The sequence below is a fragment of the Salvelinus sp. IW2-2015 genome, unplaced genomic scaffold (genome assembly GCF_002910315.2).
Source record: "Salvelinus sp. IW2-2015 unplaced genomic scaffold, ASM291031v2 Un_scaffold1353, whole genome shotgun sequence".
Lineage (NCBI taxonomy): Eukaryota > Metazoa > Chordata > Actinopteri > Salmoniformes > Salmonidae > Salvelinus > Salvelinus sp. IW2-2015.
The window spans coordinates 97,748-112,821 of record NW_019942856.1 but is presented as its reverse complement, the minus strand read 5'-3'; the positions used below and the strand labels follow the sequence as shown (position 1 = coordinate 112,821).

Genomic DNA, 15,074 nt, shown 5'->3' with positions numbered 1-15,074 from the left:
CAAACAATGTGTTTGTCTCCCTATAATGTATATAATCAACCGATATCTTGATATATCAGTTTTCCCAAAAATGAGGGGGGGGGGGGGCTAATGCAACGTTATACTAGGGCCGGTTTCCCAGACACAGATTAACCGTAGTTCTGGACTAAAAACATGCTCGACGGAGAATCTCTATTGAAATAGATGTTTTGGTGCTGTACGAGGCTTAGTCTATGTCCGGGAAACTGGCCCCAAGCATCTTAGTAAGCTTTTTATAAACATGATTTGGCACATATACTGTAGGCCATAATAAAGTGATGGTCATGTATTGTCTTGCATCACAATCTCTTAGATTTCATGTTGATCTAGACAAATGGCTGCACGTTTTTTTTTTGAAGGCTACGACAATTGCAACATCTGTGGCGATAAAAACAAAGATTTTAACAACCCCATCAAAASAGATGATTAAAATTATAAAGGTCCAGAGCAATGATACAACCGTCTCCATTAGAATACACTTGACTGTCCACGCTAAAGTCAGTTTTAAAATGTTCACATATTTTCCCCCTTGTCTCTTCATGTCAGAATCACTGGGAAAACAAGTGTTTCCCAACCATAGAGTCCCAGGGCCAGGCCTCAGACCAGAGGAGTGGGTAGAACCTCAGACAGATTTGACCTTGCGTCTCTGGGTGACCCATAGCAGGATGGAGACCAGGACTGTAGAGGCCCCTAGAATCCCGAACACCTGGATTATAGGGAACTTCCCCTGTCAACAACAGAGACGGACAACAACAATGTGACTCAGTGTTACCATAGCACATACGCCACAATGGGGTTTTGTTTGAAAGGCTGTGAGTTCCCTCGGCAATTAACGCGGCAATTAACGCTCATTCCGTCTTCAACAATCAGAGATTGGATATGAATGAATGTTGTTGATGATAAAAGTTAAAGCCATTGTCTTGACAATAACTAGTACATGGATGATGTGGTGTACTAACTGACCTCTCGAAGACACTTGTATCCATGGAAGTCGTCCACACAGCTACACTCAAAGAAGCCCGGCCCGTACGCTGCACAGAGGGAGTTCTCAGGGCAATTCAACGCTGTAGAAGGGGGGGAAAAGGGGAATACCTAGTCAGTTGTACAACTGAATGCATTCAACTGAAATGTGTCTTCAACATTTAACCCTTCTGAGTTAGAGAGATGCAGGGGGGGGGGGCTGCCTTAATCGACATCCACGTCTTCGGCGCACGGGGAACATTGGGTTAAATGCCTTGCTCAGAAGCAATGTTATGTGGGAAAAGCATAGTCTCTATGATACTTTATAAACAGATATTATGACAATGCCAACTATAATATTGATGCCAGATYACTGTATTCAGAATCACAGCTAAGTTGATGCTGACATTTTAATTTCCCAAAGTGAGTTTAAAGACAATCTGTAATTGGCACACACATTTTTGGACTTCTTAAATGAATGACATATAGCACACTGATTATTGAAGAATATAACTTATAAAATGCCTYATTAGCTTTGTTCAACTTTGGTCGTCATTAGAACAAAAAAAAAAAAAAAATTTACTCCAATGATAGTAAACAAAGTCATTGCAAAGAAACACTGTATTGCCTCAAAATGTGGTTAAAACTATAATTTGATATCAATTGTCTATGAATTTGAGTGGTTACATTTCCCCATAGCCCCATTTTTCTATTTACCAAAACAGTGGTGGGGTGYTCACTTTGTTTTTGTCTTTTCAACTACTAGGCTACTTCTTTATTAAACACAACAACAAGGATCATGCAACAAAAAACACCTTGACAGTGACTTACACAGATGTCCAGTCTGGTTGCAGATGTCCTTCTGTCCTTCACAGTGACGTGTCTCCCCTTTGACCTCCACTTTATTCCATGATGCATTGCCTCCTGGACAGGCCAGGTTGACAGGCAGAATCCTTACAGAAAGGATATGGGCTCATTAAAATGTGTGAATTCTATTCTAATAAGGAACTGATTGGACAATAAAATGTGCATTGCAAGGTTGGACTTGGTAACACAGCTCAGTGAGTTGTACTTACAGGTTATCCAGCTGGATGAAGCCTTGAAACAGTGAATTGTTCAGTTGAACTATGGGGTTCAGTGAGATATCTCTGTGGAAGAAGAGAGAAAGTACCACAGGCTATATAAAAACATGAACAAACTGATCAGGTTTGTAGCCTAAATGTAAACGGTCTGTTTAACATACATCATTGCAGCTGTTGATGCCTCTTGAAGGTCCTCGACATGACTTAGAGAACAATTTGATAGGTCCAACCTGAGAGAGAAAACAGAGTGGGATAAATAATGTTTTTAGGGAAAATAAACAACATAATGTAACATAATGACAATGAGACATTGGCTACAAGACAAGTAATCAGTTGGTATATTTTACTAAACAGTTGTTACATGTTATTATAGTTGTTGAATGTTGCTAAATGTGTTATTACATCATTACATCAAGTGAATAATCACTGAGTATTTCGTCTTATGGGCAATTCACTGGAACTGCCAAAGGTTACAAAACAAAGCCTGGTGTTGTCAAAGCACAATTTCCTACCCGATGACGTAGTCAGCATTGCTGGTGTTTTCTTTTCGCAGCAGGCAGCAGCATCCGTCAATCAAGCCCGCAGATGCGGAACAGAACTGGCCCAGCGCGGTGCTATTCTGCACTGTTCCGTTGCAGAAGTGGCATATCTGTTTGTTCCGCAGAAATTCACAATATAGAGAAATTCACAACGCCTTTATCAACATCAACAACTGATTAAGAAAAAAAAACAATTTCAAGCCACAAATCTCTGTCAATGTAGCAGGCAGGCTAGCAGCAGACAGTTATTTATACCCCGTTTACATCGTAACGTATTTCATTACGCCGTAGGTCATCTTCACGGAGTCCTGCAACCGCTTCTGAACCGACACGTGTAGTGTTTGTAACGCAATATGGAGGAGATGCTGTGTTTTTTATTTAACTAGGCAAGTCAGTTAAGAACAGATTCTTATTTACAATGACGGCCTAGGAACAGTGGGTTAACTGCGTTGTTCAGGGGCAGAACGACAGATTTTTACCTTGTCAGCTCGGGGATTTGATCCACCAACCTTTCGGTTAATGGCCCAACACTCTAACCACTAGGCTCCCGGTCGCCCCCGTGTCTCGTTAGAGATCGCATTTATTTTGGGACATTGCAAAATTACCTTTTCATTCAAGATAGGATACATATATTGTTTCAGGTGATAATAAAACATGTTTTGTTTAGTTACATTTTCCTCAACTTGTTTCTCTAACTTTATAGCAAGTCAAGCTAGCTTGCACTGCAGAGCAGCTAGCTAGCTTAAAGCTAAGCTAGGTTGAAGTTACCACTGTAGCTAGCTAAAAGCTAGGCTAGGTTGAAGGTACCAATGTAGCTAGCTAAAAGCTAGGCTAGGTTGAAAGTACCACTGTAGCTAGCTAAAAGCTAGGCTAGGTTGAAGGTACCACTGTAGCTAGCTAAAAGCTAGGCTAGGTTGAAAGTGCCAATGTAGCTAGTGACCTCCACCTAATAATTAAAACAAACGCCATTACCATCACCAACTTAAACGGAAACGGAAGGCAACATTAAATTGGCTTAACAGCCTATGTGTATTATTTAACATTACCAGTAGTGGTGTGTGGGTAAAATCACTGGGGAAGCCCAGCCAGAATATTTATTGATTTATAACCATGGAGAGTTACTGCAAGTCGCAAAGAAAACTGGAGCTGCCTCCACTATTCCAGCACCATTTCAACATCATCAAATCACTTACGCTTAGTCTAATACATTGACAACTAAAAAGATACTGAAAACAATTTAGTCCAATCATCATAAGCTAAATACGATGTGGCTGTCCATGGTTCTGATTTCTGTGTGTGGTGTGGTGTGCAAATAAAAAAACATGTTGACTCACATCTACTTGTAGAGAAATGCCAATGCCATCCTCCTCACTTTCATGTTGACCAAACGGTCTATGACTGTCATACATTACATTTTATTATAGTATTTGTTGTCCCTGGCTACCTGGCTAAAATGCTTGCTCGCTAGCCTAACTTCCATTCATGGGCAACGTTAGCTGGTTAACATTAGCCTTCTACATCTAGCTACATATTGAACTTCCATCCTCTCAGGCCAGGGGCACAATGTATGAATTAATGGTTGGATCAGAATTGCCATTATAATCATTGGCCAATACGGAGAATTAGGTAAAACCACAAGTCAAAGTCCCTTTCTCCATCCATGGCTAATTTAGAAAAGGAACAATTTTAGCTCGCTAACTAGCCACCGGATGACAATAACACAATGAGATGCAACAATTTAAGTTGTTTCTGTCAATGACGTATGAATGGGATCTGATAGGAGTGAAGCCAAATCCAAACTGGCTTCCCTTGACACATTTTTTGGAGGGTGTGTCACGACCATTCACAGTTGAGCTCACTCACTTTAGCTCAACGCTGATTGGCTATTTTATACCTTTTTTTTTAATCAAGGGAGGCGAAATACTCACTGGCTTCCCTTGCATTCAATTATCGGGGGCGGCAAACAATGTCATACTTTTTTGGGCCAGACAGCATCGAATAGATGGCCTACACATACAGAGACAGAGGGGCGCTGTTTCGCTCGGTTTCTTCGGTAAGATACATTCACCCTCTTGGATATTGAAGGAAAATTATGAAACATAGAGACAAACGATAAATTATTTAGTTTTTTCTTGGTGAATTTTTTGGGGAAGCCTGGATTCACTTGGCATCATTGAATACACGTCACTGAACATAACTATTCAAATAGTACTTATAGGAATTCGTTATGGTTTTCAAGGTGCTAGATATCCCATAAAGCCACCACCAAAACCACATATTTTCATCTAGTTCTTCTACTGAAGATTACGTAAAGTTTTTAAAATGTCAATGTATGTGGCATCCGCATCACAACGGAGCCTTCGACTGCAATGGGGCGTTGCGATTCCACTCCGTTGTGGACGTCCCCATTGAAATTAATTTAATCCGGCATAACATGCTAATGTGAACAAGGCGCCGGATATCATGCATTTCAATGGGGACGTCCACAACCGAGTGGAATCACACCGCCCAGTTGTGGTTGAAAGATCTGTGTGCGAGATGGATGCCACTTTACGACATCTTCAGTCCAGACAGTCCGTAGAAGAACAGGAGGTTACCAAACTACAGAAGATGAAAATATGTGGTTTTCGGTGTTGGCTTTATGGGATAGCTAGTAACTTGTAAACAATTACCCATTCATATAAGTACCATTTGAATAGTCATGTTAAATAATACACATTGGCTGTTAAGCCAATTTGATTATATTACTTTTGCCTCCCGTTTTAGTTTGTGACCCTAATGTCGTTTGTTTTTATGATATTTATTAGGCGGAGGTCGCTAACGTTAGCTACAGTGGTATTTTCAAYTTAGCGTAGCTTTTAGCTCTGCACTGTAAGCTAGCTTGACTTGCTATAAAGTTAGAGAAACAAGTTGAGAAAAAAGTAACTAAAACAAAACATGTTATATTATCACCGGAAACAATATATTTATCCTGTCTTGAAAGAAAAGGTCATATTTTGCAATCTCCCAAACTAAATGCGATCTATGCCTAGAGACCGGCTCTTCTCCATATTGCCGTTACAAACACTGCAGATGTCCATTCCCTAGTGGGGCAAGACCCCGTGAAGATGACGTAGCGCCCAATGAAACAGGTCAATATGTAAATTACAATAACAACAACGAGTGTAGCCAAGTAGCATAGTAGTTACAATGTAACAATACAATGTAACACATCCGAGTGTATAAACAATGTAACAACTATACTCTTGAGTGTAGCAGCCGTTGCAATGTAACAACACTTCTGAGTGCTGCCTACTAGCAGCAGTTACAATGTAAATAACAGGTTATGGCGCTGCGCAGCATTCCTGTATAGCATAGAGCTGAAGCAGACCCTTACCTGTAACTCAGTCAGTTGATAACCCCCATATAAATATAAATGAATGATTAATAAGACCACTGCTGCATTCTGCTGGCTGGATCCAGCTGTCATTTTTGAACGCGATAGTCATATGATCTATACAAGATAAACATGTGACTGTAAGCGACTAAAATCACGGACGCTTCCTTAATACACTCGCGTGTTTCCTTGTTTCGTTTCCTTTGTATCATTGTATGATCTCTACAAGACCTGGATTGGTTAAATCACAGTATGGTAACGTGGGGACATCCGGTATTGCTAGTTCTATTATCAGGTTATCAGTCTTTTCACATGAACGAATAATCAATAAGACTGAGACGATAAAAAAAGAAAGAAAACCAATCCGTGTGTGTTTGAAAGCAGCCAGTGCTTCATAGCGTTACAAATTGTCCGACCTTTTTGCAGAGCCCAGCCTATAAACAGGATCTCATATCCAAAATATTGTACACCAATATGAAATGTGTTGCATTATTCATTAACCATGTTTCTTGCCTTCAAAACAAAGAAAATGGACAGGCCTGCATGGCCAAAATACCTAATTTCATAATTTTTTWAACAATTTAATCTAAAATAATTTTGTTATTAAGAAAACATTTCAATTGATTTTGGAAGCTGCCAGATGATTGTTCTCAAATTCACCGTCATCTGACCATCCCGACACTCTGAAATATACCATTACAGTAGAGGGGTCAGAAAACGATGAAGAAATAATTTACGTAAGTGATTTGCAGCTGTTGTTAGAAAACATAATATATAGCCTATGTTATGTATGTCTTGCCTACAGATTAAAATACATGTATATTATTCGTGGAAATTCCTTTTAAAAAATTGGCACATTGTTGTTTTGTAATGTCTAAAAAAAATGTGGTCCCCTCTACCAAAAAATGGTTTGGACCAGCGGACTGTCGCAACGCTTCTTGAAGAGCGATTTGATACATATTGGTTACATTATTGCTTAACGGCTACAATGTAGTCCGTTTTCTTGGGATTTGTATCACATTTGGTCTGTTTCCTGAACTGCTTGCTCGCCAACCAATGAAACCAATGAAACCTATGAACCAATGAAACCTAAACCTGATAACTTCAAGACGCAGAAAGAGGCAACAAATGTAACACATCAGTGCTTGTTTTCACTCTCTCAATCATACCAGTGTGTTGAGAACATTGCCGTGAGCAACAATAGTGGAMTCGGYGGTTCGCCTTCAAAATAAAAGTCCYCCATTGAAACTGACGCAAACGGATAAAAATAGTGGTATCATGCCACAATTGGACTAGATCATGCTAAAACAAGCGTTGAATGTTGTTATATACACTGCTCAAAAAAATAAAGGGAACACTTACACAATGTAACTCCAAGTCAATCACACTTCTGTGAAATCAAACTGTCCACTTAGGAAGCAACACTGATTGACAATAAATTCACATGCTGTTGTGCAAATGGAATAGACAAAAGGTGGAAATTATAGGCAATTAGCAAGACACCCCCAATAAAGAGATGGTTCTGCAGGTGGTGACCACAGACCACTTCTCCGTTCCTATGCTTCCTGGCTGATGTTTTGGTCACTTTTGAATGCTGGCGGTGCTCTCACTCTAGTGGGTAGCATGAGACGTAGTCTACAACCCACACAAGTGGCTCAGGTAGTGCAGCTCATCCAGGATGGCACATCAATGCGAGCTGTGGCAAGAAGGTTTGCTGTGTCTGTCAGCGTAGTGTCCAGAGCATGGAGGCGCTACCAGGAGACAGGCCAGTACATCAGGAGACGTGGAGGAGGCCGTAGGAGGGCAACAACCCAGCAGCAGGACCGCTACCTCCGCCTTTGTGCAAGGAGGACACTGCCAGAGCCCTGCAAAATGACCTCCAGCAGGCCACAAATGTGCATGTGTCTGCTCAAACGGTCAGAAACAGACTCCATGAGGGTGGAGCAAATTCTCTAAAACGACGTTGGAGGCGGCTTATGGTGGAGAAATGAACATTCAATTCTCTGGCAACAGCTCTGGTGAACATTCCTGCATTCAGCATGCCAATTGGATGCTCCCACAAACCTTGAGACATAAATGGCTGTGTGACAAAACTGCACATTTTAGAGTGGCCTTTTATTGCCCCCTGCACAAGGTGCACCTGCGTAATTTATTATTATTATTTTCTTACCTTTATATAACTTGGCAAGTCAGTTAAGAACAAATTCTTATTTACAATGATGGCCTACCCTGGCCAAACCCCAACCCGGACGACACTGGGCCAATTGTGTGCCGCTCTATCGGACTCCCAATCACGTCCGGTTGTGTTACAGCCTGGAATCAAACCAGGGTCTGTAGTGACACCTCTAGCACTGAGATGATAGAGGCTGTGCCACTGGGGAGACCCAATTGACTGATTTCCTTATATGAACTGTGTGGTAAACCGCGGGGTGTTGGATTGAGCGTGCAGAGATTGACACAGAGACATGGAGGCTTTAGTCCGCAAAAACAACTTCACTAAAACAGAAATTAAATATAACAAAGAAAATCACTTCGGTTTGGCTCGGTCCTTCTTCTCTACTGTGACTTGGTGTCGGTCTCTCCCGTGCTCCTTTTATTTGGCCTCCACGGCTGGTTGGCACTTTCCTCTAATTACCTCCACTTAGAGCTGTCCATGTCGGGGTGCCCAGCTCCCGTATTCCCAGCAGAGGGAGCCAACGTCGCCTCATGTACYTCCCCTTTATTACCCAGACCTCCTGTGATACCACAACTGTAACTCAGTAAAACCTTTGAAGTTGTTGCATGTTGCGTTTATATTTTTGTTCAGTATAGTTTTATTAATCAAAATAAAATTAGGCGTGTTGAAAGGTGTAGCCTGGACTCCAACTTGCAGACTGAAGTAGAACAGTAAAGTTATTTTTAAGCTGAGTTTTATTCATAATGGAAATATATTTCACTGCCTGTAAATGTAAAAACGACTGTATGGATCAGTTGAGGCAACAGCTTGTATTTGGAAACGTACCAACATTTCCAATAGCTACACTCACTGAATACTGGAGGGATTCTAGATCTTTCTGTGCATCAGGTTTATTAAACTGGGCCTCCGGTTTTATGCTTCTTGCATGGGTTGTTATTCAGGGAAACTATTTTGGATTTCTTAGCAGATGGACCTTGAGAAGACCTACGGGGGAGCTTAGGTGGCCGGTTTGTTTTCTGCCATGTTTCTGCCATGTTTCGACCATGTTTCTACCATGTTTCTGCCATGTTTCTGCCATGTTTCTGCCATGTTTCGACCATGTTTCTGCCATGTTTCTGCCATGTTTCGACCATGTTTCTGCCATGTTTCTGCTATGTTTCTACCATGTTTCTACCATGTTTCTACCATGTTTCTGCCATGTTTCTGCCATGTTTCTGCCATGTTTCTGCCATGTTTCTCTTATGTTCGTTACCTTTTAACCATGTTTCCACCATGTTTCGGCCATGTTTCTACCATGTTTCTGCTATGTTTCTGCCATGTCTCTGCCATGTTTCCGCCATGTTTTCCACCATGTTTCTACCATGTTTCTGCCATGTTTCTACATGTTTCTACCATGTTTCAGCCATGTTTCGACCATGTTTCGGCATGTTTCTGCCACGTTCTACCATGTTTCTGCCATGTTTCCGCCATGTTTCCGCCATGTTTCCACCATGTTTCTACCATGTTTCGGCCATGTTTCGGCCATGTTTCGGCCATGTTTCGGCCATGTTTCTACCATGTTTCTGCCATGTTTCCGCCATGTTTCCACCATGTTTCAGCCATGTTTCTACCATGTTTCCACCATGTTTCTACCATGTTTCAGCCATGTTTCGACCATGTTTCCGCCATGTTTCCGCCATGTTTCCGCCCATGTTTCCACCATGTTTCTACCATTGTTTTCCCACCATGTTGTCTTACCAATGTTTCCACCATGTTTCTACCATGTTTCTGCCATGTTTCTACCATGTTTCTGCCATGTTTCTGCCATGTTTCTGCCATGTTTCTACCATGTTTCTACCATGTTTCTGCCATGTTTCTACCATGTTTCTACCATGTTTCTGCCATGTTTCTGCCATGTTTCCGCCATGTTTCCGCCATGTTTCTACCATGTTTATGCCATGTTTCTATGGGTTGTGGCTGTGTCAATTGTTTTTTTGATAGCTTCTTCTGGATTTTTATACAGAGGACTCTCTCATAAACTATAATCAAAGGGTGCAATTTAGTTATACACTCATCTGATCTATGTTTTTTATATTCAAAGTATAACATTTTATTATTTTTAAACATAGCCTCACTCACTGCTGTGCTTTTTTGATTCTGACTTTATTTTGTAGGATACTGACGAGAATCTCTGTAAATGTCCTGTCATAAAGTCAAACCAGATTGGGATTACAGGAAGGAAATTAGTTTATAAACTTTTGTCCATAGTACTGCTTTTTTTATCAGTGCAATGGACAATATCTTCGAGGGCCTGCTTCCTGATTTCTTTCAAAACACTCACTGAAAGGTGATTTAGCTTTTTCCTCAAGTGCTTCTTTCCCAAAGTCCTCCTCAGAGTTATCAGACTCCAAAACATCCACGTTGTCTTGTTTTTCCTCTGGAACAGAGTTCAATTTGTCTATTTAACTCTGTAGTTTATCTAAGCTGAACTTCACCAATATTGAGTTACTTTATGCTACCTAAGAGCTATGCAAATATCATACACAATGGATTTAATGTCATCTTGACTTGGTAGAGTTCAACAGTAAACTGAAAATGTACTTGCCCATCTTATACCTCTCATCCTTACCTCTGTACTGGGACTTACAAAGTCCACTAGCCTGCCGTATTAAATGACTTGTACAGACCTCTAGATCTCTTTAAATGGCCACTACAGTAACTATTTTCCAACAGTGCTGCAATTATGTCTTCATAGTGTCCCTATTAAAGACTTTCATACCTGCTATGGATCTATCACTAGTACAGGCAATGTGTTGCAGGGAAACAGCGTCTCTTTCCAGGGTCTCTTTCTATTGCATTCAGAAATTACTCAACCGTGTGTGTGTGTGTGTGTGTGTGTGTGTGTGTGTGTGTGTGTGTGTGTGTGTGTGTATGTGTGTGTGTGTGTGTGTGTGTGTGTGTGTGTGTGTTCCTCAGTCAGCATAAATACCACAGGAATACAATATATTGGGGTTTTAGATGAAGTAGAAACTGCAATTTCAAAAAGCGAAACATTTTTGTTGTTCACTTTAGGATGTGATTATACCACCCAGGGGCGCAACTTTCACGAGCGATGGGGGTGTCATGTCCGTCCCAAATTCTGAAATTGCATTTTTTTGTCCTCCCCAGTTTTATCATTGCAATGTGATACAAAAAACAGCAACGGTGTGCTTTAGGACCATGCGTATGCCTCAGAGTGGTCGGCTGGACCACATGGCAGAAACATGGCAGAAACATGGCAGAAACATGGTAGAAACATGGCAGAAACATGGTAGAAACATGGCAGAAACATGGTAGAAACATGGTAGAAACATGGTAGAAGGACCAAAGGCTGTTAGGCTGTGTGAAGGCAAAGCTTCTGGAAGGATGGCTGGACCAGCACAGAAGAGCATAGTTCAGTGTGTATGTGTTACRCTCTTTCACCGAGTTGTAAAAGCAAGCAGAGCAGAAACTGGCTACTCTTTAGTTTACTGATGTACAGTACCAGACAAAAGTTTGGACACATCTACTGATTCCAGGGTTTTTCTTTATTTTTTACTATGTTCTACATTGTAGTATTATAGTGACAACATCAAAACAATGAAATAACACATTATGGAATCATGTAGTAACCAAAAAAGTGTTAAACAAATCCAAATATATTTTWTATTTGAGATTCTTCAAAGTAGCCACCCTCTTGGTATTCTCTCAACCAGCTTCATGAGGTAGTCACCTGGAAGTTAATTTGTGGAAATTCTTTCCTTCTTAATGCGTTTGAGCCAATCAGTTGTGTTGTGACAAGGTAGGGCTGGTATACAGAAGATAGCCCTATTTGGGTAAAAGACCAAGTCCATATTATGGCAAGAACAGCTCAAATAAGCAAAGAGAAACGACAGTCCATCATTACTTTAAGACAGGGGTGGGCAACTCCAGTCCTCGGCGGCCTGATTGGTGTCACACTTTTTCTCCATCCCTAGCAAACACAGCTGATTAATGAAATTGCATTCTAAACTGAAGATCATGATTAGGTGATTATTGGTGTGTTAGCTGGGGCTGGGGGTAAAACGGTGACACCAATCAAGCCCTCGAGGACTGGAATTGCCCACCCCTGCTTTAAGACATTAAGGTCAGTCAATGCAGAACATTTTAAGAACTTTGGAAGTTTCTTCAAGTGCCGTCACGAAAACCATCAAGCGCTATGATGAAACTGGCTCTCATAAGGACCGCCACAGATAAGGAATACCCAGAGTTACCTCTGCTGCAGAGGATAAGTTTATTACAGCTACCAGCCTCAAAAATTGCAGCACAAATAAACGCTTCACAGAGCGTTTATTTCAAGTAACAGACACATCTCAACATCAACTGTTCAGAGGAGATTTGGTTGAATCAGGCCTTCATGGTCAAATTGCTGCAAAGAAACCACTACTAAAGGACACCAATAAGAAGAAGAGACTTACTTGGACCAAGATAAATGACCAATGGACATTAGACCAGTGGAAATCTGTCTTTTGGTCCAAATTTGAGATTTTTTATTCCAATCGCCGTGCCTTTGTGAGACACAGAGTGTGGTTCCCACCGTGAAGCATGGAGGAGAAGGTGTGATGGTGTAGGGGTGCTTTGCTGGTGACACTGTCAGTGATTTATTTACAATTCAAGGCACACTTAACCAGCATGGCTACCACAGCATTCTTCAGCGATACGCCATCCCATCTGGTTTGCGCTTAGTGGGACTTTTTGTTTTTCAACAGGACGTTGACCCAACACACCTCCAGGCTGTGTAAGGGCTATTTGACCAAGAAGGAGAGTGATGGAGTGCTGCCTCAGATGACCTGGCCTCCACAATCACCCGACCTCAACCCAATTGAGATGGTTTGGGAAGAGTCGGACCGCAGAGTGAAGGAAAAGCAATCAACAAGTGCTCAGCATATGTTGGAACTCCTTCAAGACTGTTGGAAAAGCATTCCTCATGAAGCTGGTTGAGAGAATTCCAAGAGTGTGCAAAGCAGTCATCAAGGCAAAGGGTGGCTACTTTGAGGCATCTAAAATCTAAAATACATTTTGATTTCTATAACACTTTTTTGGTTACTACATGATTCCATATGTGTTATTTCATAGTTCTGATGTCTTCACTATTATTCTACAATGTAGACAATAGTAACAAATTAAGCCTTTGAAAGAGTAGGTGTGTCTAAACTTTTGGCTGGTACTGTGTATTGGTAAAAGTCACCTTGTCTGAGAGAGATGTCCATGGTTATCAACACGTCACACCAGGGTAATTCTACACAAAACACAGCCCTTATTTTTTTAATGGAAAAACGTTTGGAACCATTTCCCTGTTTGACCGTCARGTTTTATGGGTATTATGGCACTGTGGGGCTATATTAGTCTCATAGGTGCAACAGTGCATGAGGATGGCCTGGAAATAGCAGATTAAAACCACATAAAAATATGTTGATGTACACTACATGGCCATAAGTCATCGCCTTTAAATTAGTGGATTCGGCTATTTCAGCCACACCTGTTTTTATTTATTTATTTATTTAACCTTTATTTGTACAGGTTTTTCCTCATTGAGATAACATCTCTTTTTCAAGAGAGACCTGGTCCAATAGCAGCAGAGGGAACAACGTTTCAGACAAAACAACGTACATACATTAACACAACATTAAACTAAACTATAAACATACAGTACAGTACAACAATTACATATTACATTAAAAACACAAACATCTTGACTAAAAACARCTGTCCTAAAGACAATTACACTCTTCTATGATATATACATCGATCAGGTGTTTAAACTCCACCAACGAAACGTGATCATCACATTTCAGGAGAGAATTCCAGGACCACGGAACTAAGTAACTAAAACTATTTCTACCATGACCTGTTCTAATTTTTGGTAGTGTCAGAAGCAAATGAGAATTGGACCGTAATTGATATTTATTTACCAATCTGACTAAAAAAGAACCGAGATAAAATGGCATTTTACCCAATATGGCCTTATAAATCAGTGTATACCAACCAGTGTTTAAGCCTACGCAAGTTCAATGACGACCAGCCAACAGCGCTGTAGAGATCACAATGATGTGTTAGTGTTAGGAATTTTGTTAATAAATAGTTAAAACAAATTCTAGCTTTAGATAAAACTATAACTAATTGAACTCTGCATGCCTGGGGAAAAGAGATTTGTGTTGTGGGTCATAAAATAAGCAGAAAGGGTCGTTAAACTATGGGTGAACTGACCCAACTTAGCCTGAGGTGTTTAGATAAACTTTTTAGGTATTCCATTATCTTGAGTTGTCTGCTAAAGTGGTAATCAATTATAGTGAGCCTTCAGGATAAATGATTATATGGTGTTTCATGTGAGTGCCCTGTGAGGTTAGAATGAACTTTTGAACCTGTTTTCTATTTGTCAGGACAATGAGACTCATTCTGTAATCTATGACGTCATATATTGTATATAAACCTGTGTTTATGATCAAATGGGAGCTTGCTCCGAGAATAAACACTATTATCTAATTTTAATATGACTGTATCCTGTCTATTTTATGTTAATAAGTATCATACAAATTCTTATAAATAGACAGATTGAATTTAATTAATGAGTATATTGTAGGAATTATAAAATTCCACTAACAGTTAGACGCTTTTGATTTGTAATGAACCTAAGGGCTGCATGATACACTGAATCAAGTGCTCTCAGGTTAGTGGTTGAGGCCTGCGTATATTTAACATCACTAAAATCTAAAACTGTCAGTAATGTACATCATACCAGCTCCTTCCTGGCCCCCAAAGAATGTGTTTCCCCCAAAGAAAAACAAGCCTTATGCTGACAGGTGTACAAAATGAGCACACAGCCATGCAGTCTCCATAGACAAACATTGGCAGTAGAAAGGCCAGTGCTGAAAAGCTCAGAGAAGTTC

The 15,074-nt window shown here is 40.5% G+C and overlaps 1 protein-coding gene across 1 annotated transcript; it reads right to left on the bottom strand.

The window, feature by feature from the left end:
* On the bottom strand, nucleotides 1–6,449 carry atraid (all-trans retinoic acid-induced differentiation factor). The gene is made up of 7 exons (XM_024137966.2): nucleotides 5,976–6,449; nucleotides 2,573–2,709; nucleotides 2,222–2,290; nucleotides 2,055–2,126; nucleotides 1,810–1,931; nucleotides 982–1,082; nucleotides 1–745 (listed from the first exon to the last, which is right to left on the bottom strand). Exons 1-7 carry the CDS (start codon nucleotides 6,066–6,068, stop codon nucleotides 641–643), a joined length of 699 nt encoding a protein of 232 aa, XP_023993734.1. The 5' UTR covers nucleotides 6,069–6,449; the 3' UTR covers nucleotides 1–640.
* Nucleotides 6,450–15,074: the final 8,625 nt, after the last annotated feature.

Excerpts from the sequence above, each read along its gene's own strand:
- atraid (XM_024137966.2), bottom strand. The coding sequence starts at position 6,068 with ATGACAGCTGGATCCAGCCAGCAGAATGCAGCAGTGGTCTTATTAATC. Across the intron at positions 2,710-5,975 it reads ATCAACTGACTGAGTTACAG|ATATGCCACTTCTGCAACGG; the intron begins GTAAGGGTCTGC and ends CGGAACAAACAG. Across the intron at positions 1,932-2,054 it reads TTCATCCAGCTGGATAACCT|GATTCTGCCTGTCAACCTGG; the intron begins GTAAGTACAACT and ends CCTTTCTGTAAG.